We start from the raw sequence: 23,421 nt of genomic DNA, 5'->3' as shown, positions 1-23,421 counted from the left end.
GGTGCTACAAGTACTGTACACTGATTGCTCCACAGTAGGTTTACTGAAATTATAAGACTCCTGTTTGTGCCAGGCAGCTAAAATATTTTGGACAGCTGCAAAGAGAACACAGAACCTAGCTGTCCAAATACTCAGACTGAAACATACTCTCACCCCGCTTATTCAGACTGAAACACATACAGTTTAAAAGTGCAAGGGTAAGGGGTGAAATGTAGGTGACCCAAGTCAAATCGGAGTTTTGAAACATATTTCCACTCCAAGAGAACAGCCTGCCTGGAATTGAAAACAAGAGCAAACAATAATCCTCATCATTTGTCACATGCCTCAACACTTTGTGGCACCTTGAAGACAGAACAGCTTATTATGCCTCAATAAAACTGTTCACCTTTAGGGTGCCACCAAGGGACCTTTTATGTTTACGCTTTTGAAAGAAAGAACAAACTCTGCCCGCAGACTAACACCCTAGCAAAGCAGGCCCTTAGAAAACAGAAAGGGCCACGAGAGAAAGGGAGAAGAGGCTGGCTGCGCAGCGCGCCCGGCGATGAGAGGTGGCCTTGGAAGGTGCAGGACGTGGCAGGCTTCGCTTTCTCCTCCTTCACCCCCACCTGTACGGCTTCCTGCCCGGCCTGCTTTCACACCCTAGCGGCGGGAATGGGAGAGCGCAGCAGCTTGGAGGAGTCCGTAACGGGAACAGCTGCTCGAGCAGTCTGTAGCCTAAGCGAAAGAGCTCCCGCGCCAGCTTAGGCGAGCCTGAGGGTGAGGGAGTTGAGTGGGTTCCCGCGGGGAAAACGGGGAAGGGGGTGTCGAGAGAGCCTGGGCGCGACGGCTCTGGCTGCTCCTCCCGCCTCGCTAGTCGCGTCTGGACTTGAGAGCAGGCAGCGCGCGGGAAGTGGGGAAGCCGCGGCGGCTGCCGTTGGGCGGGGAAGGAGAGGAGGAGGAGGAGGAGGAGGGAGAACAGGGAAGCTCTGTTTCCATCTGGCGTTTGCGGCCGGGAAGGCTCCCCGTTGCCAGTTTCTTTCTCCTGGCGAAGTTTTCCAAGGTGTGGTTTCAGCAGCCTCCCATCCCTCCGGCGCTCCTCCGTGCCCGTCTCCCGCAGCGCCCACCGCCCACCCAGGGAAAGGAGGAGGCAGCTGAGTGGGTAGCTGTGCTTGCGTGCACGCGGGAGGGCGCCTGGGCACGGGTAAGCCGGAGCGAAGAGGCACCCTACGGCTCTGGGGGAGGGATGCAGCGCCTCCCGCAGGGGCCGCTCAGGCGGCGGGAAGGAAGTGAGCAGCAGCACTAGGCTTGAGCCCGCCACCTCCAGGGGCTTCAGGCAGGTGAAGAAGTTGGACGGCCGCCTGGGAGCTGTGCCCGAGGCGGTTTCCTACCCGCCACAGGCAGAGAGTCGGTTTGGAGGAGCCCTCTTTCAGCGAGAGGTTCCCCCTGGAGTCTCCCAGGGGGGATGGACGGCCAAACCTGCACAGCACAGAGCCGCTTGCCTCCCTCCGGGTAAGTGGAGTGTGTGTGGGGCTGGTTGGCTGTACGTGTGTGTGTGTGTGTGTCCCACTCAGCAACTCGGTTTGAACGTCTCTAGAAACTCGTCCAAGTTGCAACAAGTTGCTGCTCTGTTTCCGTGGGCAGGCTGGACTGCAGCGCCGCCCTCCCTTCTTGAAGGAAACCGATACCTGGGTTCTAAAGAGGACGAGTGTTTGAATGAGGGCAGCGTGCTTGAGTTGAGCCGGAGACAGACAATAGTGAGGAACGACGCTGCTGAAATGCTCGGTGTGGCGGTGTCTATAGAGCTGCTGCTGCTGCAGCAGCTCTTACATCAGGGACACCTATTTGCATGGTGTGGCGAAACGGATGTTCTGATTGGAGGCTGCTGCGATCCAACAAGGGAGTAAGACCCATTGAACTCAAGCCAGTGGGGCATACTTCTGAGAACACAGGATTAGGATCGCGCTGTAAGAGGGAACATGCAGCCTTTTAAAAGGTTGCACTGTTATCCTGTACACACTTGCTTGGGACTAGGATTAAGTAAAGCCGGTTCAATGCGGAAAGGCATATTTCTGAGTACATGCCTAACACTGAGGTGCACGGGTCACAAAAATATCATCATGACACCCACTTTCTAATTTGTTGCTGTGTAAATTAGTTTAACTTTTTTGCAGAACAGCTGTTCATACATATCCATAGTAAGAATAACAACATATAAAACCTGGATGCATGTATGCTTGAAAGTAAGTTCCGTTTCCAAGTTGCATTAGGCCGTCTTCTGCGAGGTCGTTTGCTTTTTTGGCATTTTGTGGGTTGTGAAATAATGGGTGCCCCGTCTGTGTGTGTGTGTGGGGTGTGTGTGTTTTTGGAGCAAGGCTCCTTTTTAAATAAAAAGGTAGTATTTAAAGTAAGAGTAATTCGTCCCCAGCTCACCCCTCCCCCCCGCTTTTACTGGAATGTGCTAGTAAAGGCACCTTGCAAAACCTCCTGTTCACTTCAATAACGTCAATAACTTCACCATGTTTGGGAAAGGGAGGTCAGCTCAGCTTGATAAAAGGCAATTGTTGAGTTGGCGCATTTGAGAGGTTACACCTGGAAATGTTTCTTCACAGACATTGAGAACCATCTTGGCTGTATTGAGAATGTCGTTTTGCCTGTGTATAGATGTGATATGTGAGGTTAGGAGGACATCAGTCTTTCTCTATGGACAGGAAAATATATAGGGTGCAGGATGAGGAGAAGAACTGTACTTCCAATAACAAAGCCTATTTTTCTTCAAAAGTTTGCCTGATGATGACAACCTAGTGTTGCAAGGCAGTGCACAAGAATATATCAGTGTGTTTCCCATCCAGTTCAGCATCCTGTTTCACACAGCGGCCCACCAGATACCTCTGGGAGGCCACAGGCAAGAGGTAAGGGCATACCCTGCCCTCTCTCCTACTGCTGCTTTTCTGCAGCTGATATTTAAAGGCATCTTGTTTCTGAGGCTGGAGGTGGCCTTATAGCCTTCATTCTAGTAGCCACTGATAGACCAGGGCGCTTTCCAGACTAGACTCTGCAATGGGGTCAGGATGAATCTCGGAAGTGTGCTTCCACACTTCCTGTGTCGTGACACCTCAGTCCCTATGCAGACAACAGGGTGCCATTCACATTTCCAATGCCTTGTGAATTTAATCGCTGTGATATAGAGCAAGGGTGTCACATATCGGGCATGAAAAAGTTGCTGTTTTATTGGGTTGCTGTGAGACTGCTCCGTTACTGTTTATGGCCCAAATGGAGGCATTTTGCTGCTGATGAGTAGCTAGTCTGGAAAGCCTCCTGTCCTCAATGAATTTATCTAAAACCCTCATAAAGCCACCCAGGCTGTTGGCTGTCACCACATATTGTGGCAGAAAATTCCATTGGTTGATTATACATTGTGTGAAAAAGTACTTCCTTTTGTCATTTCTAAATTTCTTGGCAATCAGTTCCATGGGAAAATCTTTACATTTTCTTTTATCATTCCTTGGCTACCGAAAGCAAAACAAACAGCAAACTTCTAAATTTAAAAAAACCAAGCCAAACCTTTGCATTGCCTCTGAGTCCAAGTTTTCCTATAGTCTAGGTTTTCAAACGGGTCCCCAGCTGTTCTTTGTCTACAACTCCCATCATCCCCAGCCACAATGGCTAGTTGTTAGGGATGATGGGAGCTGTAGTCCAAGAGAAGCTGGAAGGATGAAGTTCTGCAGCCTTGTCTTAGTAGACCTCAAGAGCCATGGTGAAATTACTAAAGAATCATAATGCAAAAAGAAAAAAAAAGAAAAAAGAGAGATCGAGATCAGATTACTTTAGCTGTGAGCCTTTGTAGACAATTTGTGATGTGTGTGTGTGCAGTACAAGTACAGTAGTTATTCATCTGTGGGGGATACAGTAATCTTTCCTTTAGATAATCTATAGTTGCAAATGCCAGCTGGGTTGCATTTTTCAGTACTTAAACTTGCAGTCATTTGTCGGTGTGGAATGTGATTTTCACTCTCCCCCACCCCCACACCTGCCCTGCTGGTCCACTATAATAGTGAATACTACAGGCAACATGTTTGCAGATGTGTCACAGGTACCGACAGATCGTGTGTCTCATCAATAGTGTTGTCTCAGCTGCTGCTCACTGCACAATTTTGAGGGTTTTTGTACTGTTTTATTATCCTTAATAACAGAAAGGGCAAATACTCACTGTTATATAATGAGGAAACATGTACACGATACTTTATTTTTATTTATTTATTTTTTAAAAAATACCTTTATAGCAATGCCCCCACTCAGGATCCTACATGTTTTGGTGACCTTAGTAGCCATCCAGAATTTGTGCTTGCGGCTTGCCACCAGCCCTGCTCGCTGCTCCCCTTGATTGAGGGAGGGAGTGGGACTTTGTCTCAGACCTCATGCTGGACTTTGGAGACACACACAGAAGCAGTGAGAAGACTTTCTGCTTTGAAGTGCCTGTGAAGCCCAACACAAGGTCAGGGATAAGCCGTCTGCCTTCTGTGCTTGGGAGAAGGGCAGCTACTTGTTTCTGTCTTTGTATTCAACACTGAGCTGCAGAGGCACTTCAAAATGAGATTTCTTGCTGTTCTCTGAAGCCCAGTGCTTAATGAGCTCCTGATTGTCTTTTATTTTATGCCGGAGCAAGTGCCACAGATGCATTTGTTAGGTTAAAAGATATAGTTGCCAATGGCGGCCTGGTAAACATGTTTGTGGATCCCTAGCCCCACTAGTTCATTAGGCTTCTGAAGCTGCTGTGTGTTTTCCAAAATCTCCTTCCCTCCCTCTTCTTTAAAAAGTCAAATACCACCCATGGCATCTCTTCACAGCAAGTCTGTCCCCTTCCCCTTGCAACAAGGGTGCTTCCTCTGACTTGTACTATGTGGGGATGAGGTATCGCTTTTGAGATTGGATTGGGATTTTGCCACAGTGGCTAAAATGCAGTTGGAGCATGATTTGATTGTCTGGAGAAGCCCTGTTCCTTCAGGTCCCTCTCACTTCCTTCTCAGGAGCTGTGTCTGAAGAGTTAACCAGTATGCTGACTGTACTAAGCGTTTGTGTACATAAAATAAAGAACAGGTAGTACAGGACATGACAGCCATACAATCTGAAAACAGTGTTTGACTTACTCAGGTGCTGGCCTTGTTACTTGTAGTTCAGAACCCAAGAAACTAGGTACAGTGTAACCAGGTTAAGCAGCCTCCACCTTTCCTACACACACACACACACGCACGCACACACACACACACACACACACACACACACACACACTTTTGTTCAAAAAGCAATTTTGTACAGATATAAACAACATGGTGTTTCTGGAAATCAGCTAACCAGGGGTGTGTATGTGTGTGAATGTGCCCGGAGCATTTTTTTAAAAAGTTGTGGTTGTAGATTTCACTTTCTTGTAAATTATGATAGGAATTTTCTTTAGGAACAGGCTAGAACTTGTTCGTTCATACTACTGTGTGTTAATATGTCTTGGTAATAGGCGGAAAAACCATCAGGTTCTTGATGTCCTATTTTAAAAGTTTAATTATGCAGAAGAAATATTTCTCTGTAGTCTGAATTAGTTGAAGTACTGATGTATTAGTAATGTGTGAGAGCAAAAAAGAGAAGCTTTACAGCAGAGGTTACCAGCTGTGGGTTCCCAGATGTTGCTGGACTACAACTCCCATCTTCCCCAGCCACAATAGTGATGCTGGGGATGATGGGAGATGTAGACCCACATAATCTGGGGACCCTTGCTATAGAGCAGGCCTGCTCAACTTCGGCCCTCCTGCAGATGTTGGCCTACAATTCCCATAATCTCTGGCTATTGGCTGCTGTGGCTGAGAATTATGGGAGTTGTAGTCCAAAAACAGCTGGGGGGCCTAAGTTGAGCAGGCCTGATATAGAGTAAAGCATGCCTTCTTGTTATCCAGGCAGATGCACAGTAAGTAAGTGACAGGAACAGAGGAAAAAGAAGTTAAACGTCAAGTGCTGCTTTTTTAAAATTAGAAGAACAATGATGGCTACACAGAAATAAACTGATGACAAAAATGCACATACTTTGGCTTCAGGATCTGGGCTAGAGAGTATAATGGATGGCTTGAGGAGTACTCATGGTGTGTTTCAGCTGTGATGCTAAGTGGGGCTGGAAAGCAGACCCCCAGTGAACTCTGTGTAAGTCACTCTCTGCTCTCTGGAGGAAAAACAGGCTATAAATACAGTATAAGATATATATATAATCCATAAATCACTTCAGTCACCCTACTTGTATGTCTGTTGCCTCAAACCTGCATGTGGAAATCTCTTTGCTTTCTGTATAATTTATTGCTGAAGCAGTATGCTTAGGATCACAGACTTGCACCTTAATTCTAACACATTTACTTGGAAGAGGTCCAATTCACACAGTTAAAAATATAAACATTCTCTTTGTGCAGTGGAGTGAGGGCTCTAGTAACCTTACCACCAAACGTAAGGAGTAACTTAATTACCTGTCAAGTAAAGTGTGCCATTGAGTTGGTGTCGACTCCTGGCGACCACAGAACCCTGTGGTTGTTTTTGGTAGAATACAGGAGGGGTTTACCACTGCCTCCTCCTGCAAAGTGTGAGATGATGCCTTTCAGCATCTTCCTGTATCATTGCTGCCCGATATAGGTGTTTTCCATATTCTGGGAAATACACCAGTGGGGATTTGAACCAGGAACCTCTTGCTCTATAGACAAGTCATTTCCCCGCTTTGCAGTTAGGTGGATTGAACACTTGCATATATTTGTATGCACAATGCTGTAATTGTGTCACCTCACAGAAAAAGGAAAAGAAGGATCACAAAATTAAGAGTATACCTATTTTACATGTTCTCATGGTACTATGTGTATAGAGCATCACCATTTTCTACCACCTTTTGATGGACATCTACATACCTCCTCTTGCTAATGGTTTAACACACATTCATATCAGTGGGCAACTCAAAGTCAGAAGTCTTTAAAAATCAGGAGCTATAAATACTTCTTGGCCAGAGATCTAATATGCTTGGGAAATGCATGGAGAATGAGTTCTGACAGAAATGATCCTGTGCAGGGAAAAAATTGTAATGTGGCTCTATGTTTAGTGAAAAGAATTGGCTATGTAAAAGAAAATGACCTGAAGTAAAGGCTTAGTTTTGTTGCACCACTTGATTTAAGCAGACGGTAATGGCACAGTGGGGAAATAACTTGCCTAGGGAACAAGAGGTTGCTGGTTTGAATCCCCACTGGTATGTATCACCTATATTGGTGTAATTTCCAGGTATCTGGGAAATGTTGTTTTCCCCAGCACTATCCCACAGGGGATAACTCTGGGAGAAAATACAGTTCCCATATGCCTGCACATGACTTCCTAAAGTGCCCAGGCACCTTCTCAGTTGGAACTGCAGGTTCTCCTTCTTGTAGAAGAGCCTCCAGTCACTTACTTACTGTGCATCTTCATGGATAACAAGAAGGCATGCTTTACTCTATAGCAAGGGTCTCCAGATTATGTGGGTCTACAACTCCCATCATCCCCGGCATCACTTTTGTGGCTGGGGAAGATGGGAGCTGTAGTCCAGCAATGTCTGGGAACCCCCCCGCACACGCACACAGGATGCTGGAAATGTGAGGAACTGCTCAAAGATGGTCATGGTGTGAGTGGCTATCTCTGTGGGGCATTAGGGAAGGGCTGCAGATTCATCGTTATTGAACACTCTCATGCACAGTCCTAAAAAATTTGGTTCACAGGCTTTGAATGGTATTTAAATGTAGTGATTTCTTATAATTTCGCCCCTTCATCAGATATGTTAATGGCACCAGCTCCTTGGAGGTTTGTGCAGCTGCAAGGGGTTATCTGGACCTCCTCCTTGTTGTTTTAATTTGTCCAGTAAAGTTGCAAGCTAGACACTCCAAACGTGTGTGTATTTAAAAAAAACAACTACATTTCATTGAACTTAGTGGAATTTACTTCTGAGTAAGGATGCATAGGAATGCTTACTAGGAACAAAGTCTTTTTGAATTCTGTGAGCTGAATGAATTTATTCAGCTTGTGGGATGAGCTCACCTTTACGTGAAGTGCACTATGTGCCTGCCTTATAAAATTTTCTGGGGTGCGCTTCTGCTCCAAAGGCCAATGCTTCTTGTATGTGAGACAGGGCCTTCTTGATAATTGCCCCCAGATTATGGGATGCCCTTCGGGTGGGGTTTTGTGCTGCCCATCCTTTCTATGCTTCTGCAGACAGCTGAAAATTGTTTTGTTTATTCAGGCTTTTGTAATGTGATGGGGAGAACTAAGTTGATCAACTGTTTTACTTTCTGTGAGGGCCTTCCTAGGATGTTCAATTTGATGTATCACAGTAGCTCTGTTTTTGTCTGGTGAATTTTGTAATTTAAAATTTACAAAATTGTAATTTGAAGAAATTTCAATTTAAAACCTTGTAATTTTTGAAGTTTTTATGTTGTGGTGGTGTTGGTAACTGACCTGAAGTCTTTGAGGAAAAGGAGGCATTTAAATATAATGAAGTGTGCTTCTTGGTTGAATGTGCTTGGGAGATCAAGTGGTGCCACCTCATTTTTCATAGGAGCCTAAAATTCATCCTTCAGAAATGAGCTTCTGGGCACAACGGTGAGAGACACTGGGCTCTAGACAACTGCCAACAAAGTTTGAAACTTTCAGTGTAGAGCTCCAGTTATATTTTAGGTGGTGGAGGAATTAAACTGTTGTCTTACTTGAATGGACTCAGGACATGACCAAGTAACAGCTTCCTGCAGTTCTGGATCTGTGATGTCGTGCGACTATTGACTTGGGAAAAGGTGCAGGTGCCAAGCATTCAGCCCTCTGAGCTGTGCAGTTCATTCTTGTCTCATGCCAGTGCCCTGGCAGCTGTGCAGACTGGGTAGGAAAGCACTGTGAGCTGAGGCAGCCTCTGGTTATGAGTGTCCCTTAGGTACAGTACAGTGAGTACATTCAGTCTCCTAAATTAGTGCTCTTGCTGATATACCCTTAGGGAGGGACCTGCTTTGACAAAGCCTGAAAACCCCCACTGAATGCCCCTATTGGCCTGCAGTGATTATAGTTTTAAAAAATAGTTGTGTTCCTTCCTTCCTTTAAAGTATGCTGAAAAGGAAACATTTGTTAACTTCAACAAACATCAGTGTCCCCCCCCCTTTAATGTATATGGCTGTCATAGTGACTGTAAAAAATATTGTGCATATAGTATAGACAAAACAGGGCATTGGTATGTAAGATGGAGTGACTCAGCACTGTCTTGTTAAATCATAAATGAGTAATGTATCAGTTGTTCTGGTCTCATATCAACTTGCTGGCAATCATTTTAGTCTCCGTTTATACTAAATTGCTGTCCTCTAATCTTTTTTAAAAAACTTTTTTTTGGGGTGTGTGTGGTGGAATATGTTAGGGATTTAACTAGTAAACATGATCCACTTAAACATTTTATTGCAGCACAACAGTTCCCACGCCTCCCTATCTGAATGAGGTTATTGGAAAGATTGTGCAATCCCAAAAAGGGACAGTGTGTATGATAGTAAGTTCCTCTAGATGAATTAATAGGCAAAGGCAGGCTCTGCTCTGATGTTCAGATTTTTTTTTTTAGAGCAGATGTGGCTGTTAAATCCTACACTAGCTGAAAGCAATTCTCTTTGAATAAAATATGAAGGCGCATTATTTAACTGTAATACATTTTAAATGCTGTGAGAGTAAACATCTACTGAGGCTGAAATTAGACATTATGGAGTTCATAAGGCTGCTGACAAAAGCAACAGACCTGGATCCTTTCCTCTTCTGCTCTCCCTGATGTCTAGTGAACGGAAATGAGTGATATGATTTCATCACATTGCGAGTTTTCCTGCTGCACTTCATTGGCTGCTTCTTTGCGGGGGGTAGGGAAATCACTGTGGGATGAAATCATGTTGCACATTGTTGTTGATTGGATGTAACTGGGCGGGGGGGGGATGGGGAAGGCTACTCAGGGTGCTGCCTTGAGTAGTAAGCAAATGATCCTCCTTATAACTAGAGTTAAAGCTTATTTTGCTGAAATAAATTCCCTGCACAGCTAGCATAATTTTCATATTTTGTAGCAGTTCATACACCCCACCGTGAGTTTTTATTAATTGGAACAACTCCTCCTAGGACTGGACTGAGAAATGTGAGAAACTAGGTACACCCCCCCCCCACACGAATGTATTAATCACTCTTTGGACACTAATGTGTTGTGCTTCAGATAACATGTTTGTGTGACTTTAATCTGTAGAGATTTTTCAATTAAAACAAAATTTTGATTAGGTTTCTCAGTTATTCCTTGAGAGGCAAATCTATGCAAGTAGCCATATCTTTATCTGGTGAAGATAATGTTATAGAGATGATCACAAGCATACCCTAAGTAGAAGGAAATACACAGAAATGTACTCACAGGCAAAAGTATGTTTATCTGCAAGTGTGATTATAGTGGCACAGTCGTGCCAGTATAGTTAAGATGAGGAGTGTTCTCATCTTAAAGTCCTGAACATTCTGATGCTTATAAAATTATTATTATTTTTGCCTGCCTTCTCCTACTCCACTAAGCCCCAGCAAACTCCCATGGCTGGCCCATTCTCTTCCTGCCACACTGCCTAGTTGGGGAGACCCAGTCTTAGTGGTAGACCCGTTTTTTAAATTATTACTTAAAAATAATAAATAAATAATAAATATAAAATTATTATTATTATTATTATTAATCAAAAGTATCCATCTAATCACCATGAAATTGTGCCCACATCACCCACGGGACAAGAGACATCACTCCTCCAAATTTGGTGCATATCCACTGCAAAATGTCTAAGAGATAGCAGTTTGTTTTTAACCCCTAAAAAGAGGGTTCAAAGTGTTGGTGACATTTTTTCACCACATATAATGTATATTTTTTTAATTGTGTGTGTGTTTTAGCATTCCCCCAAAATTCAGGTCCATACTGTACTGGTGCCTTTGCTGGCTTGAAAAACATCAGTCTAGTGATTTTTGAGTAATTATTGTTTGAAATCCCCATAATAGGGAAAATAATGCAGGCCTGGCAATTTCTAGCGAGTGACTTCCTGTTCTGAACATAGGTCCCTGATAAAGACAGTCTATGAGTACTCTCACCTTAAGTGGCACAGCAGGGAAATGCTTAACTAACGAGCAGAAAGTTGCCAGTTCGAATCTGGGCAGCAGTGAAGTGATATAGGAAGATGCTGAAAGGCATCATCTCATACTGCGCGGGAAGAGGCAATGGTAAACCCCTCCTGTATTCTACCAAAGAAAACCACAGGGCTCTGTGGGCGCCAGGAGTTGGAATCAACTTGATGGCATACTTTACCTTTATGAGCACTCTGGCACATGTAGAATTAAACAACCATCCCTCCCCCTCTCTTTCCTTTCAAAGGCATTTGTTTTCCCCCTCTGCCCACTTCCTCTCACCCCCACCAAAGAGGGGAAGCAAATCTTGGAATAAATTACTAGAAAGTAAGTCCATTAATTCTACTGGAACTTACTTCTGAGTAAATGCACATGGCGATCGGGACCAGCAGAGATCCTAGGCAAGTATGTGGGATGTCTTCCCCCTCCCTTCTCCAAGCTCCTCAGCAAAGCATAAGAGGGGAGTCTTTCTCAGGGGGGAGCCCCATTTATTTCTATGGGGCTTACTTATGAGTTAAAATGTATAGTATTGGGACCAATTACCCTGTGCCAGGGCGTTCTGAAGAAGGGACCTCAAGGAAATCCTAAAAAACATTCCCACCTATCACAAAACCACCATTGTGATGTAGACTGCTTTTGAACATCTTGATCAGAGATGCATCAGGCAGAAATTCATCAGGGGCATCTCTAGGCAGTGATTAGGGAAGCTGCACCTGTTAAATGTCTACCTGGATGCATCCCTCCCCAGCCCCAATGTCCAGCTGAAAGATCAAGGCAAAGTGTGGGTTCATGAAGGCTCATTTCTGAAGTCATCATCATATACCAGACTGTATTTTTAATTTTTATTATTTATATATACCAGACTAGAGCCACCTTAAGTGGTGCAGCAGGGAAATGCTTGACTAACAACAAGAAGGTTTCCAGTTCAAATCCCTTCTGGTATTAAGGGAGCCCCTGGTGGCGCAGTGGTAAAACTGCCACCCTGTAACCAGAAGGTTACAGTTCGATCCTGACCAGGGGCTCAAGGTTGACTCAGCCTTTCCAGCCTTCCAAGGTCGGTAAAATGAGTACCCAGAATGTTGGGGGGCAATATGCTAAATCATTGTAAACCGCTTAGAGAGCTTCCAGCTATAAAGCGGTATATAAATGTAAGTGCTATTGCTATTGCTATTATATTGGGCAGCAGCAATATAGGAAGGTGCTGAAAGGCATCATCTCACACTTTGTGGGTGGAGGCAATGGTAAACCCCTCCTGTATTCTACCAAAGACAACCACAGGGCTCTGTGACCGCCAGGAGTCAACACCAACTCGAGGGCACAACTGTCAACTGCCCAGAGACAGATGTTTGGGACAGTATACAAATTTGATAGAGGGGGTAATTAATTAATTAATTAAAGCAGTTAACCTTGCAAACAAGACTGGTATCTTAAAGGGGGAGGATGGATAGCAGATCACATGACCATCCATTAAGGAATGCCCCCTGGAGATGTGCCAAAGTCCAAACCTAAGCACCTTTGTGAAGCATTTGTAGATGTACCTGTTGAGCTGGCCTGTGGGGCTCAGGGTTATGTCACAATAAAATGACAAATTTTAGATGTTATTGTAACATGTTGGTATTTTATTCTAGGTTTCTAGGCTTTGGGGCTTGTGTTTTTAATTCTTACCCAACCTGAGTTTTGCGAATGGGACAGACTATAAATATCTAAATAAATCTTCACTGCTACGGACTTAACCCAGGTCACAAAAAGCTAATCCAAATTTAAAAAAAGAGACAAAAGGCTTTTGAAATTTGCTTGAGCTGGCTTGTCCCCTGGGGAAGGCAATTGAATAGATTTGGGACAACACCAATAATTTATCTCTAGGTGCCCTTTCTATCTGAATGCTGCTCAGAGACCCAGTCCTTGCTCCAAGAGCTTAACAAAGAGAAGGAATTGGGATATGTGACATGATAGAAAGAAAAAGAAAATTGTGTGTAACTAATATTGTGAATGGAGTTGAAAGGCAGGGTGACAGAGAATGGTTTGAGAGTCTGTAACTAGATCCTTTCTACTGGAGTTAATTTATACTAAAACCTTTGTCCTAAAACTGTTTCTGCATCATCTCAGGAGAGGTTGGCCTGGTTATTGCTGCACCCAGCCCTCAATTTACCTCTCTCTTTACCAAGAGAGAAGCAGGAGAACATAATAAAGTCTGAATGCAAAGTGCAAACATCCACTTGAGAGTACAGTGCAAACCCCTTGTAAGCTGGTTCCTAAAAAAAACCACTGTCTATATTTCAAGATTAAACAGTTTTATTGACTGCTTTAAAAATTGTTACTAACATCTTGTTAAACTAAAAACTGACTACATGCACATGGTGTAGTGGTGTAGCAATTGCTATGAATGTATCTCTCTGTAGAAATCAGCTAATTATTCCAAGTTGGCCATTTGAAAATCCTGTGCAATGTTTTTCCCCTCTTCAGCTATTACGGAGGATGTTGAGACGATTACACAGTAGCAGTGCAACAAGTGCCTCTTGTAGTGCCTCATATTGCTTCTAAAACTAAGCTAGCACCAAGTAGTCAAACAACACAGTACTGCAATGCTTTTAATCCTGCTGCGTCCAGGAATTGGTCAGGTTCCTTGTAAAACTTGCCAGAAATAATTATTGCATGTTTGAAATATCTTCAGTGCTGATGGTTACAGCCTTTCACCACTGGAGAGTGTTGCTGTGGGAAGCATATCAAGGAAGCTTAGAGTTTGGGAAATTTGGGGCTACTAGGGTGAAAAATGTGTGGGAGGATAATGTGTGCATACAGAAGAACAGGATGAGCAATTCAGAACTTTGTCCAATGAATGCTGTCTTGTCAGTTGAAACAAATAAGGGTTATGGATTACTATATGTTAAAGATTTATTTGACATACAAGAGACCTAGAATTAGGGAATGTTACTGAATGCTTAGAGTGTGTGTGTGTGTGTGTGTGTGTATTGGTAGCTTCTTAGTATGGTAGTGGTCTTTTAAGTTTTAAAACACCTCTTTATTGATTCCTAAGCTTCTTATACCTGAAAAACCTTTCCTGTGCACAATTACCTGGGAGTAAACTCCAAAGACTGCTGCACTGGGATTTACTTCCAAATAATTGTGCATAGGACTGTGCTGCTAAAGTGTGTGTTTAAGTGCAAAAAAAGGCTTTCAGATATAAGAGCTTAAGAATTCAACCAGGGCACCAAAGAAGGCAACCACCCTTTTGTTTCATCGTACACACTTCTACTGTAAAGCTCTTAATGATTTGCACAGTTATATTGAAAGTGAGCAGAAAGATAAATCCTTTAAGGAAAGGGATAATTTAATTAGGTCTAGTGGGAAATGCAGTGTCTGCTAAACACAAAGTTAACTTCTATTCCCTTTTTTATTACTTCCCTACGCATAAACACACACTCACACTCTCTCTAGCTGTGTCTGCTATTCTTTCTCTGGCTGGCTTTCCAAACTGCAGACTGGTCTTTCCCCCTCTGCTGCCGGGTGCCGATATTTCTTTTCACTTTAGAACCTGCTACTATTGCATGCACTCTGATAAAAATCGTAGGGGATCTTTCTATCTGATGTTGAAACCATATCCAGATGAAGAGGAACTCTTATTGACTCCTAGATTCCTGCAGAGTTCTGTGACTCCTACCTAGAGTTAGTGTAAGGGAGTGAAAATCTCTTTGGTTGTACCACAAGCAGCAGTGGAAACATGAAGAAGAATCATTGTTTTGAGTTTCCTCCTGGAGATTCTAAAGCTGTGAAGGTTTTGGTTGAAACCGTCTCATTGAAAATACACTACTACAGCTGGTCTCAAATCAAAGTTTCCTGTGAAAGGTACACTCATGATTTTACTGATATAATATAGTGAGATGTAAATTGGGCCTTGACAAATGTTACTTGGATCTTCTATTCTTATTCTTATTTTTATTCTTATCATCATCATCATCATCATCATCATCATCTTCATTTTATATCCCGCTCTTCCTCCAAGGAGCCCAGAGTGTATACTACATACTTAAGTGTCTCCTCACAACAAGCCTGTGAAGGTAGGTTAGGCTGAGAGAGGAGTGACTGGTCCAGAGTCACCCAGCAAGTATCATGGCTAAATGGGGATTTGAACTCAGGTCTCCTCAGTCCGAGCCCAGCACTCTAACCACTACACCACGCTGGCTGTTTTGGAGCCAGTCCAAAAACTTAGGTGCAAGACAATGGACATGTGACAAAATTATCAGACTTAGTGACGCAAGTTGTGGAGGGGAAGGCAAATAACCTACTTAGAACAGTAACAGAGCTGTCTGGGGCAAATATATATATTTTATTAAATGACTCTACTACCCCTGTCCTCGTCTAGCTGCCACAGTTAAATGTCTAGGTGCCATGGCTCCCTAGTGCCTAGGATTTTCCTGCTCTAAAAGGTGTTAGACATTTGGAGCATGCATCTGAATCTTGAAGATCTGTTTCATAACATGTATTAGTATAACTTTTCTTGAAAAGCAAAGTAAATCAGCAGAATTCACGCCCAGTGGGAGATGAGGGTTAAGTGTTTGTAAGTAAAGTTATGGTATGAATTTAACAGATACATGCCAGCTGTTTGTATATGAACGCCAGGGCTGATGTCAGGGGCCAGCTAGTTCGGGTACTGGCCCAGGGCCATCAAGGGTACATAAAGAGCTGTGGTGAAAAGAGGTGGTGCTTCCACCAAGAAGCACACCATGCTGTTGCTATGATCAAGGCAAGCTTCCTCCAAACCCTTTTGGCACCTTACTGCAATGGCAAATGTGCTGCTGCCGCCTGCCATCTTTGTTCACCTATAATGCACTGTTTGCTTCCACTGTTGTGCTACTAGATGCAGTGATGGGGACAAGCACACTGAATTATTGGTAAATAAAGATGGCAGCTGCCATTGTGGCTGCCCCACCATGCTACTAGGGGGCCCACAGTGGCCTTTGGCTGAGGGCCCACACAGACCTAGTGATGGCACTAACAGATGCTACTAGATTTATCACATTTCTATACCACCCCATATAAAATCTATATACTCTTGCCTTGTGAACAATCTAAAGAGTTTTAAAGATTAATGGAAGGCCTATCATTTGCCTGTTGCTCCAGGGAGTCTGACTGTGTGTTAGCTGCTGGACAAAATTGTTTGCTTTTTAAAATTTAGCTGACTGCAGCAGGACCCTGTTGAACACTTCTGTTCAGAACTACGAGGGAGCACTTCTTCAGCAGATTCTTAAGGCCTGCCAAGGACTGAAGCTATTCCTCATAATTTTTTTTCTTCATAAACCAAATTAAAATGAAGCATATAGCAGTTGTGAATAATGAGGTAATGCAATTGGCTCTTGTGAGTAGGAACTGGTTAGGGATTTGTGGCTTTGCGAAGGAGGGTGAAATCTGGCAGAAAGCGAGGCTTTTGACAGGAGTCCTGCTTGTGCTGTGCAGCTTTGCCTCCCACAGCAGTATATCCAGTCCCAGTCTTGAACACTGCAGTACTGCCTTGGGTTGTCCCTGCTACTGTGTTCTCTGTCCCTCTTTCACCCCTTTCTCCTGCTCCTCAGTGACTGAATGCCACATGCCTCTTGATGGAGGAAAGGGACAAATATTGCTGCGGATGTTAAGAGAGAGAATTATTTTTGCCCACTGCAGCCCTGAGATTATAATTACTTCATGTTAGTATGGGAAACGTGGCTTAGTCTTATTTAAAAAGACTCCTTTGAACAGCCCCCAGAGCCATGTGAACAATGCCTGCTCTGTGTTAGGCTAAGAGAAGTCATGCTTTCACATTCTTTAAAATACTAGTGATTAAAGAATTTTTTCTCTTGCCTGATGGTCTTAACCAAATTCTGTCTTGATTAAATTAGAAACTTGAACAATGTCACTTTAAGAAGTAATTTTGTTTTGTTTGTATACTTATGAGAGAGACACAGTGACTTTTTGGTAGCAGTACTGCATTCTTCAGATCACTTAAACAAAATAGTAATAAAAGGACAGAGAACATTCTGATTTCTACTCCATCATTCCAGGCTTCAGCTTTCTTTCAGCTAAATAAAGGCAGGTTTTACTTCTAATTTTTTCTTCCTATAAAGTGAAAGATTAGCTCACCTTGTAAAATAAGATGACAAAACCTGTGCTGAATTCACACATGCATCACTTGATGGTTTGAAAGCATAAACTAGCCAATGCAGACCATAACTGCAGACAGGGTTTCCATTTCAGGTTGCTTCCCAACATAACATTTTTCAAAAGAGGCAGTTCACACATTCAGCTATGAGTTACTGACCCAGTTAAGATGTAATGATAGATCTTGTTGTGATATCCTGGTTTATTAACAGTGATTTGTAGAAACCATAGTTTCCTGTATTCAGATGTAATAGGAAACTGTGGTTTGTTGCAAACTGCAAATGGACGCTTTGAACTCTTTCCCCACAAGTGTTAAGAAAGGGAGGAAAATGCACATGAGCCCAAGGCCACTGTGTTTTATGGAATGAGCAGTGCACATGCATGTGTGAATTGGCTCACAAATGTTGCCCAAAAACAAATTGGATAATGAGCATGAAAATGTATCCCAGTTTCTTTTATGTGCGATGTCAATTTAAATGGTTCTGTTGCTTAGTTTAAGCAATATTCTTCAGTGTGTCTCTCTCCTCTCTAGGGCCATGTAAAATCTCCCACCCCATTCTTTCGTCCTTTAATCTGGTTGTCCTTTATACCAAAGGACATTCATTCATTCATTTATATTTATATCATTTCTCAGTGGTTCTGTAGTGACCTCAGCAATCAGGCTTGGCTGCAGCTTAAATCGTGCATCTGGGCATCAGATCTGTGATAGTTTCAGTGAGGGAGACGGGTCCTGCTGAAGCAATAAAGGTAGTAAATGCCTTGGTGTGTGTGTGTGTGAGAGAGAGAGAGAGAGAGAGAGATTGATTGATTCTTTGGACAACAAATTCCCCTTCTCCAAGGACTGAGCTGAGGAGGAGAGGCCAGGGTGAAGTGAGAGCAGAAACAGGGATATTAAACTTGGTGAAAAAGTAAACATTAATACTACCAGAACGAAGTTAAAATAACTTGGTAAATAAAAAGAATGTTTTTGCTCACTCTGACACTGAAAACACACATGTGCATTTTGTACAGGGACCAGTGTCCTGGGGAAGGCAACACTGCTGTAATTGTGTCATGCTCTGACTGACACCTACAAGTTGGCTGCAGCCTGCATTAATTCAAAAGTAGCATAGCAACCAAGTTTAGAATTTGAATGTTATCAATTACTTGGCAGTTCTGTAGAGTTGGAGTGCAAGTCAGCTCGAATCATGCTGTGGCACGAATTTCTAAAATCTCTGAGCTAGTTTAGACATTACATGCCAGCAAATGAATTCTTGCTACTGTGTCTGTCCAGTCTCAGCTGTTTGTTCTGTGTTTTTAGAATCTGTATTTGACATGTGCTTATTTAATGTCTGTGTTGTATACACAGTATTTTGTATGTGCCCATAACATTAGTCTGTGATGCAGCCTTTATTCTTCAGCCTTTTGCGGGGAACACTTAGCTGCTCATTCTGTGAAAATCCATGAAAGGCAATAGTTATTAAAATGCAGGGTTGTGTATTGTTTAAAGAAATGGTGAATAGAAATATATGGGTAGCTTCACACTTAATGCAAGTAGGTAGGAGGGAACTGCTACTTCCCAGTGAGAGACTGTACTCCCCACCAACTTTCCATGTCATCCGAACCCCCCATGTTGGGTTGCCAATGTCGGGTTCTCTCTGCCACTTGACATTCGCCATCCAACTCAAAGGTTGGTTACAGATATCAGGTGGTTGAAGGACTCTGAAATTGGCAACCCAATATTTCTGGGTTTGGACAGCATGGAATGAGATGGAAGTACCAGTTTGTGCCTGGAGCACATTGATCTATGACTACTATGAATATTTATATACTGCTTTTCAACAACATCAAAAAGTCTTCAAAGTGGTTTAGATAGAAACAGGGGCATAGCTAGAAGAGAGCGGGCCGTGTTTGTCCCTCTCTCCAGTGGCCCCTCAGAGTGAGGGAGATAATGAAGAAAATAGGGAGGGTTGGATCTGGGGTGCCCTCAGGAGCTGGGGCCCCCGAGTTCTTTGAACCCATTTAGTTACTTAGTTAGATTTATATGTCACCCTACTCCCATAGGACTCAGGGTAGCTTATACGCAATAATATACAAAGCAACACAGTTCTATAAAATACATCATACATAACAACATAACCACAACCCCATACAGTACTCATTACATGACATAATAACCATGGATTTATCCAGTTATAGCTACATCCCTGGATAGAAAATATTGTTCTCTGTCCTCAAAGGGCTGATGATAAAAAAAGAAAATAAGGCAAACTCCAGCAAAAACTACTGGAGGGATGATGTGCTGGGGCTGGATAGGGGCAGTTGCTCTCCCCTTGCTTAAAGATAAAAGAATCACAAGTTTTAAAAGATGCCTCTTTGCCGAGTTAGAAGGGGTTGATTTCTTCCTATTTACTTGTGCGTTAGGCGTGAAGCTGCCCATTGTGACATAACAAAGCATTCTTATCTGGTATTATGTAGTGACTTGCCAAATAATGTAGATGTTTTTGATATACTTCCTTGGATTAATGGTTGAATATTTCAATACATAGTATGGACAGCTTTGCCCTCCCTTGGGAATCTGTATACGAGTCCCTTCAGTATTTATCATATGTACCACAACTTCTTGAATTCCCCCTTTGCCATTCCATTTAACCATGACATCTGCCTTCACTTATAGGGACAGCTTCAAAATTCAGCATCTTCTGAGGCTGATATGATACACAAGACAAGGTGAGAGAGAGGGTTCAGCTTTCTTGCTTTTGGATGAAAATCTGTCTTTTTATAGTGAACGCTTTATATGAAACATAACCCACATGGATATTTGCTCAGAGAATGGAGCTCTTCTCGCGATCAGTGAGAAGAGCTCCTTCGAGGTCTGCAGGGAGAGCAGGTTTGCCTTATCCTCCCTGCAGACGATCACTCACCCTTCCCTGGGCGGGCAGATCGTCCGCCCAGATGAGTGGCGGCTTCCCTAGTGGCTCACCTGGCAGCTCTGGGGGCCGGGTGCAGGGAAGCACCACCGCACGGTGCCCTGCTCCCTGGAGCCCCCATATAATGCACTGCGCAGGTGTGCAGTGCATTACTGGGATCCCCACTTCCTCCAAGTATGCCCGCTGTGGCTGCAAACAGCCGTGGCAGACACACTATCGCAAAAATGAGGTCAAAGGAACGCTCGCTCCCTTCTTGTTTTACTAGGAGGCTTCATAGGCGGGTTTGCTACTGTGTAGCCACCAGGATCAATCCTGATTCATGCTCGTGTGAATAGGCTCAGAATGACACCAGAGATTCATCAGAGATCTGCCCCTCTCTTATCCTTGATGACCTTCACTGTTGAGGGCTGCTCACACGCGCCGCACTCCAGCTAGCAGTGTCCTTGAGAGCAGTGCTTTTCTTTATGCCATAGGACTGGATATCTTTCTCAGTCCTAGCCAAAGGAGACTTATGTACAAGGTGGTGCAAGATTTGAAAGCATGTAAATATACTAGTTCTCTCTGTGTGGTGGATAATGGGTGGCATCATGCATGTCTCTGTTGAGGTCTGTGTATATAAATTACATGCCCTTACTGTTCAATTTTTATCTGAAAAATATTCCACCAAGCCATCTCGTGGACTGTACGTTGCTTTTATTGATCTTAAGCCAGCTTTCGATCTAATATCCCGCGAGTGGCTTTGGCAAGAACTGTTGGAACTTGGAATAGATAGAAGGCTGCTATTACTGATAATTTCCTTGTATGAGGGTACTTCATTGAAAGTCCTCTGCAATGCATCGGGGGGCTTGTTATCAGTGATACCCTCTTGTAGGGGTGTGTGACAGGGCTGCATATTAGCTCCTATGCTATTTAACTTGTATCTTAACCCTGTATTTCTTTCGTTTCTTGCCCTTCCATTCATTCCCCCAGAAGATTGCGGACAGGTATCTCTGTCTTGTTATACACTGATGACATGGCAATTTTATCTCAGACCCCAATTGGCCTGAAATGTGCTCTTGGTCTTCTATCTAAATTTTGTACACAAGAAGCTATCTAGATCAACTACCAGAAAAACAAAATCATGGTTTTTGCTAAACGTCCCAGGCAGTATGCCTGGTTTTTGAACGCGTATAGGATAGCTCAAGTCAATTCCTTTAAATACTTAGGAGTGGTTTTCCACTCTTCAGGCTCACTTAGGGCTCTAAGAGTATCTAAGAGAGCGTCTTCTTCGCTATGAGCCCCACCTGCCACTGAGGTCATTTGAGGAGGTCCGTCTCCAGTTGCCACCAACTCATTTGGTGGCTACACAGAGACGGGCCTTCTCGGCTGCTGCCCTGAGATTGTGGAATGTGCTCCCTGCTGAGATACGACCCTCCCCATCTCTGGCAATTTTCAGAAAACACCTGAAAACACATCTCTTCAGCCAGGCTTTCTCAGGTTTTTAAAACTTGTTTTTAAATTGTTCTGATTGTTTAATTGTTGTTTTATGATGTTTTTAATTGTTAATCATTGTTTTATGTTTTATAACTTTTATTTTAATTATTAACTGATTTTAATGGTGTTTTAATGTAAACCGCCCTGAGCCTTTTGGAAGGGCGGTATAAAAGTTTTAATAATAATAATAATAATAATTTAAATTCCTCTTTGTTGATGGCCTAATCCATTATTAATCTTATACTTCCTTTTATTACTCAAGGGGAGCATCTTATATTCCTGCCGCGGTCCAATTGTTTGCCACCAAAGTTTATTCTCAGTTGTTTTACGGTGCTCAACTAGGACCAGTTAGAAATGTTGTGTCTTTAGAAGACCTTCAATCTAAATTTTTGAGATCTTTACTAGCAGTTCCTCACTGTGTCCCCTCGGTGTTGAGGAGACGTGGGTTTGTTTAGAATGGAAACTTGCTACTGGAGAACCATTATTTTATTCTGGATAAAATTCGTCTTCTCCCAGGTGGGTCTGGTCTCTTTTATAAAGATTGACCAGTTTAAGTTCAGGTGGACCACTTTGATCATTGATAAATTAGCACATTATGGGTTCTCACCAGAGGTAATTTTAAAAATGGGTTATGAACGGGCTCGGAGAGAGGTCAAGCAGCGTATCATCGATGTAGAATTGCAGGAGGCGGCTGCTTCTTTGCCTAAGAATATTTACCTGGGGGAGCAACCGCTCAGTTCTAAACCTGCAGGCTACTTGTATTCTGTTATAATCTCCAAATTTAGGCATGCCCTGACATTAGCTAGATTGAAGGCTTGGGAGAGGAGAGCCGGTCTTGTGGTCGCAAGCATGACTTGTCCCCCTAGCGAAGCAGGGTCTGCCCTGCTTGCATTTGAATGGGAGACCACATGTGAGCACTGTAAGATATTCCCCTCAGGGGATGGAGCCGCTCTGGGAAGAGCAGAAGGTTCCAAGTTCCCTCTCCGGCTTCTCCAAGATAGGGCTGAGAGAGATTCCTGCCTGCAACCTTGGAGAAGCCGCTGCCAGTCTGTGAAGACAATACTGAGCTAGATGGACCAAGGGTCTGACTCAGCATATGGCAGTTTCCTATGTTCCTATGTTCCTAAGGCCCTCCCCTCTGCTGTTCTGGAGGGTATTCCTTTCTCTGCCCGTCTATGCCCTTGTGGCGCAGGTCAAGTGGAGACTATCACACATTCTATTTTGAATTGTGATTTTTATAAGGATGCTCATCTTAGTTTAATTACCTCTTTGTTGGCTAAATTTATAGGGCACTCTGATGATTTTTATTTGAAGTTTTTACTATCCAGTCCAGATGAAGATGTTATCAATACAGTATCTAGGTACTGCTATATAATCTGTAAATTCCATTCAGATTCTTAGTAATATTTATGTTCCGATTAACCTGTTTTATATTTTTGCTTTGCTTAATCTGCTTTGTATGTTGTTTTCTATTATTATTTATTTATTTACACAGTCAGACAGGTGTTATTGGTTTGTTTTATCCAGACATCGAGTCCTTCCCAAGGACCTGGGATGGCTGAATTTTATTGTCCATTGTTATAGATATCGTCGCAGAATATAGGCTGTTCCCAGTAAAGCTGCTTTTTGTAATAATAATAATTATTATTATTAATACATTTTTCTTTATGTATAGTTTTTCTTTGTATTCTGGTCAATGACTGTAATAAAGATTGGATTGGATATAAATTACATTATATATCTTTGTGTGATATAT

The 23,421-nt window shown here is 43.1% G+C and overlaps 1 protein-coding gene across 4 annotated transcripts in view; it reads left to right on the top strand.

Moving 5' to 3' along the window:
• The first annotated feature begins 609 nt into the window (after positions 1 to 609).
• COBLL1 (cordon-bleu WH2 repeat protein like 1) overlaps positions 610 to 23,421 on the top strand; it is a 160,813-nt gene continuing 138,001 nt past the window's right edge. The window contains exon 1 of one of the 4 annotated variants that reach the window (XM_053263119.1): positions 610 to 756. Coding sequence is in view for 1 of the 4 variants with exons in the window: in XM_053263111.1 (XP_053119086.1) it covers positions 1,442 to 1,488 (47 nt within the window). In the remaining 3 variants the exon portion in view is untranslated. Of the gene's footprint in view, positions 757 to 1,050; positions 1,489 to 23,421 lie in introns of those variants that run through there. The other 3 variants (XM_053263169.1, XM_053263111.1, XM_053263160.1) reach the window with 3 other exon arrangements.

Source organism: Hemicordylus capensis, chromosome 1 (genome assembly GCF_027244095.1).
Source record: "Hemicordylus capensis ecotype Gifberg chromosome 1, rHemCap1.1.pri, whole genome shotgun sequence".
Classification (NCBI taxonomy): Eukaryota; Metazoa; Chordata; class Lepidosauria; order Squamata; family Cordylidae; genus Hemicordylus; species Hemicordylus capensis.
The sequence above is the reverse complement of the archived record's forward strand: the minus strand, read 5'-3'. Positions and strand labels throughout refer to the sequence as shown.